At 51.7% G+C, this 4,977-nt stretch overlaps 1 protein-coding gene across 4 annotated transcripts in view; it reads left to right on the forward strand.

Annotated features, from left to right (window-relative positions):
* The window catches only part of SPTAN1 (spectrin alpha, non-erythrocytic 1), a 60,394-nt gene that overhangs the window by 44,852 nt on the left and 10,565 nt on the right, over nt 1-4,977 (forward strand). For all 4 annotated transcript variants that reach the window (XM_007471784.1, XM_007471785.1, XM_007471787.1 and 1 more), the window contains 4 exons: nt 1,624-1,832; nt 2,650-2,770; nt 2,954-3,075; nt 3,370-3,502. In XM_007471784.1, the coding sequence (XP_007471846.1) occupies nt 1,624-1,832; nt 2,650-2,770; nt 2,954-3,075; nt 3,370-3,502 (585 nt within the window). The remainder of the gene's footprint in view (nt 1-1,623; nt 1,833-2,649; nt 2,771-2,953; nt 3,076-3,369; nt 3,503-4,977) is intronic.

A 4,977-nucleotide genomic window follows, 5' to 3' on the forward strand; every position in this document is an offset into this window, starting at 1 on the left:
AAAAAAAAAAAAAAAAAAGGTTACCTACTGTATGATTTCATTTATGTGATATTCTCAAAATGACAGATTATAGAGATGGAGAACAGATACGTGGTTGCCAGGAGTTAGGGACAGGGTAGGGGTACAACTGTAAAGACTATATGGAAGTTCCTTTGTGCTCTCAGAACAAGGTCCATACCTTGATCTTGGCGGTAGTTATGTAAATCTACACATATGATAAAACTGCATGGAACTACATGCACATACTCACAGAGACACACAAATGCATATAAAAATTGGTGAGATCTGAATGAGGTCTATGAATTGTAGCGATGTAAGAAAACTGAGAAAAATGTGTTAATTCGTTTAAAATAATAAACCCATCACAAGTTAACGTAAGTAACATTTTTTATGTATAATGTCTCTGTTTTTCCAAAAACAAAAGTATAGCAAGAAGAGTCACACTGGTTACATTTTTTGCAAATCTCTTTGATGTCCAGCTTGATAGAAGACAGCTGGATTCTTATAGCTGCTTCTGAATTCAGTTTGTTGTGTGTGATGAAAATACAGCCTCACACAGGTAGAGGAGGGAGCAGTATTTTAATTCAGATAATTGTCGATACTTTTTGATACTACCTCCAGCTCAGTAAGTGGTAGTTTCTAAAGGTTAGTTGGAAAGTGGACTCGGAAACACTGTCAGCTTTTCGTACTGTTTATATTTAAATCCACTGGTCCATCTTGGACTTTGAATGGATCATTTACTCATGCCTGAGGTTACAGAATCATTTGGGAAGTGTTGATTCGCAGAGTTTAGACCTTCTAACTGTTGACACGTGTCTGTGTATGGTATCAAACATCACGTTCGTTAACATCACAGCCAGTCTCAGTGGAAAAACCTACACGTATCGGGAAGCTGTCAGGCTCACGGAGGTGGATGCCAATTTTCCAAAATTCTAATTTCCTCATGAAAGTTTGAATTTTATCATTAGCAGCAAACTCAGTTTTCCTTAAAGTGACAGGTTCACTTTATTCATTCTCGACAAAGTATCTGTCAGCTCCCAAAGTCAGAATGACCGTAGTTTGTCTGTTGGCCGTTCTTTCAAGTGAAACTGACGGTCCGTGGAAGAAGTGGCCAGTTCAGCTCGGAACACGCGCTTCTCCTCAGTGCAGTCATTGAACTTGGGCACTTGGCAGAAGTGCTTTGGGTGGGTTCCCTGTTTTATCAGATAGGATATCAAAACGACACGTACTCGAAGATGGAGACTTAACAAAATTAACAACTTTGCTGCTTTTTTAATGACGTTCTTAAGTGAAACAGCGATTTCTGCTGGGAGTGCGTGGCAGTGAAGAGTTGGATTTCTGCTCGTAGTTTGCCACTGCCTTGAGCAGCGCCACCCCTACCCTGGATTTTGCACCATCAGTGCAACTGTTCACACAGTAAAAAAAAGGCAGATCATGTTTTGTATTGTTATGAAAGTAGTTTTGATCTCTTAGAACTCTAGGGGTCCACATACCACACTTTGAGAGTAACCTGAATAAATCTTAAACCAACCCGTCGGTGAAGGCGTCCCGAGTTCTGATTTACAAGCAGATATTCGTGGGTGACCCAGATCTCTGACCCCCTCTGTCGTGTCCCCTGCCCAGGATCGCCTGAAGGACCTGAACAGCCAGGCAGACAGCCTGATGACCAGCAGTGCCTTCGACACCTCCCAAGTGAAGGACAAGCGGGACACCATCAACGGCCGTTTCCAGAAGATCAAGAGCATGGCGGCCTCCCGGCGAGCCAGGCTGAACGAGTCCCACCGCCTGCACCAGTTCTTCCGGGACATGGACGACGAGGAGTCCTGGATCAAGTACGCGCCCCGCTCCGGGTGCCCTCGGAGCCTTTCACGGAGGGCGTCAGGAACCCCGGGCTTATCCTCTCCTGGACCGTGGTGGTGAGGTGGGAAGTGGGTCAGAAATGGCACGGACTCGGCAGCTGTGCCCGGCTGGTCCCAGCCTCACTGCACAGTCGCGGTGAGACGCGGTGATAGTGGTCGGCCACGGCCTCCACGTGGCGGTGTGTGTGATGGCGTCCAGGGCTTGTCTAGTCCCTGCCCTTAGGTCACTGGCAACATTAGTGAGTTCCCGTCTGGGAAAGATGGTCTGATCTCCTGGGGAAGATTGCTGCTTGCGGGAAGAAAAGTTCGTCTTGTTTGTTTTTATCTCCCCTCCCCCAGAATTTCAGTCTGCCTTTTCCAGATCATGTAGCCTATAAACAGACCATTTTTAAGGACAGGATCCTCTCAATTCACTGCCTTAAAACACTGTTTACGTTAGCATTTTCATACGTTACCGTGTAGGTATTGGCATATGAAAATTGGCACGTATGTATTTGATGAGGTAGGCTTGATAGGGCGACAGCAGTGGCACCTCCTTGTTCTCCAGTGCACCCGACCCTTTGCAGCGTCGGACACAGGAGGTGCTCCTGGAGACGTACGTGGACGCTGTTCATTGGGGAGGTAGAGGCTTTCTTCCTCAGGAGCCTAGCTTCTGAAGGGCTTTCCCGGAGAGATGGGTAGATGCAGGTGAAGGACGTCACGGGGTGCGCGAGCTTCACGCTCTTTGACTGCACGTCTCCAGCTGAAGCCATGCAGGTGCAGAGGCTGACCGCCCGCCCGTGCTGTCCAGGGAGAAGAAGCTGCTGGTGAGCTCGGAGGACTATGGCCGCGACCTGACGGGCGTCCAGAACCTGAGGAAGAAGCACAAACGTTTGGAGGCCGAACTGGCTGCCCACGAGCCGGCAATTCAGGTGAGGCGGGCCTCTCCCGGCCAAGCGGGCAGCGGGGCTTGAGCGGCCCAGGGGAGCCCGTCTCACTGCGGTCTCTACAGTGGTTATGGCCCCTCATCCCACAGCGGGGTGGAGAAGGCCCGAGTCTGATCTCGAGGTCCTCGCCTGGAAGCATCTGTTGACCCAGTCATTCTTGCCTGTCAGGGTGTCCTGGACACCGGAAAGAAGCTGTCGGATGACAACACCATCGGGAAGGAGGAGATAGAGCAGCGCCTGGCGCAGTTCGTGGAGCACTGGAAGGAGCTGAAGCGGCTGGCGGCCGCCCGGTGAGCACGGCGGAGGGGCAGTGCCAGGGCCCTCGTGCGCCCCTGGGGCCCTCTCCTCGGCCGTGCCAGCGCCGCGGTTGGCATGCTCTGACAGGCCCAGGCCGAGCTGGTCCCGTTACGTGAATCCGGACCGAGCATATGGTTCCAGGATCTCGTGTTGGACCAGCAGTCGCTGCTCTGTGTTAGGAAGAGGGCTCGAATGAACCGTTTAACGTCCCACACTCGTCATTCGTGTTTGTAAGCGTCCAGGTTAGAGGAGGTTATGGCTGATCTTATACTGTCCCCTGTGATTAGGGGCCAGCGGCTAGAAGAGTCCTTGGAATATCAGCAGTTTGTAGCCAACGTGGAGGAGGAGGAAGCCTGGATCAATGAGAAGATGACCCTGGTGGCCAGTGAAGATTATGGAGACACTCTTGCTGCCATCCAGGTCAGAGAAACTGGGCATGCTGCCTGCTGCTTCCCCCGCCCCCCCCAGCAGCCGCCTGCTCCACCCTTTTCCTGCCAGTTTGCTCGGTGGCCGTGCTCTTCCCAGGAGAGCACTCAGCCGGCAGCCGGCGTCTCGTTGGTGGGTCTCGGTCCTCAAGATCCCACGCGAGAGACGCTGCCCCTCTGTAGACAAAATTGGGGTGACTTTGTCAGCCCCAGTTCATGGAGTCCTGCTGTCAGCCCAGCAGTATGGTTGGTATCGTTAACCACAGGTTACTAGAACCCTGTTAGTTTCCTGTGGCTGCCTTAGCAAAGTACCACAAACTGAGTGGCTTTGAAGCAATAGAAACTTGTTTTGTCCTAGTTCGGGGAGCCAGAGCACTGTGATCAAGGTGTCGACAGGGCCTTGCTCTCTCCGAGGCTTCTAGGAGAGGACCCTTTCTTGCCTCTCCCAGCTTCTGGCAGCTGGGCTTGTGGCAGCGTAACTCGAACCTCTGCCTGTGCGTTCACATGGCTGTCTTCCCTCTGTGTCTTTGTGTTCCCGTGGCATTCTGTCTGGGTGTGTCTGTGTCCAGATTTCCCTCTTCTTATATATGTAGGACACCAGGCATACTGGATTTTAGGACCCACCCTGATGACCTGTCTTAACTTGATTGCACCTTCAGAGGACTCATTTCCACATTCTTAGGTGCTAAGGTTTGGACCCATATTATTGGGAGGACACAGTTCAACCCGTAACATATTTCCTAAATACATTGGTTACCTATTGCTGTGTCACAACCCTAAAAACAACAGTTTATTTCCCACAGTTCTGTGCATTGATGGGCATTGCCTCTGCTGCTCTCACTGGGACCCCCTCACACAGCTGCACTGAGGCAGAAGGCAGCTGAGCTGAGAGGTGCACGGTGATGTCACTCAAGTGGCTCCAGCTGGGACGTCTCAGTCCCCTCCACGTGGCCTCTCACCATCTGGCAGCTTAGATCAGCTTCTTCAGGCAGCGTTCAAAGAAGAGGCAAAGGCAAGGCTGCAGGGATCCTAAGGCGTAGCCTGTGGGACAGAGCAGCCCCGGGTCTCGGGGGTGAGGCGACTCCCCTCTTCATAGGAGGAACTGCACCTTGTGGTCAGGTGTTCCTCCGTCCGTGCCACCAGCTGTGGAAGCTTCAGAGTTAGCATTCTCGAGAGTCAGGGTAGCCCCAGAGCTGTGCTCCTCCCGGTGGGAATCCTGTTCAGCTAGTTGGGGGACGCCGGTAGGAGGCAGATGCAGTCAGTGGTTTCCTGTCCTCTGCGTCACTGTGTTCCCTGGAAGTCGACACGAGGGGTGTTGTCTCCAGCACTTCAGCTGTACGGAGGAAAAGACAAGATTTGGGAGGTCCCGCAGGAGATGTGCTCGGGTTAAACCTTAGGGCGGGTGTCACTGTTCTGTTGGTGCTTATTTGAAGGTTGCTCGATATCCATTCTCTGGTCTCCTACAGGGAA

This window comes from Lipotes vexillifer, unplaced genomic scaffold (assembly GCF_000442215.2).
Source record: "Lipotes vexillifer unplaced genomic scaffold, Lipotes_vexillifer_v1.1 scaffold98, whole genome shotgun sequence".
Taxonomy (NCBI): Eukaryota; Metazoa; Chordata; class Mammalia; order Artiodactyla; family Lipotidae; genus Lipotes; species Lipotes vexillifer.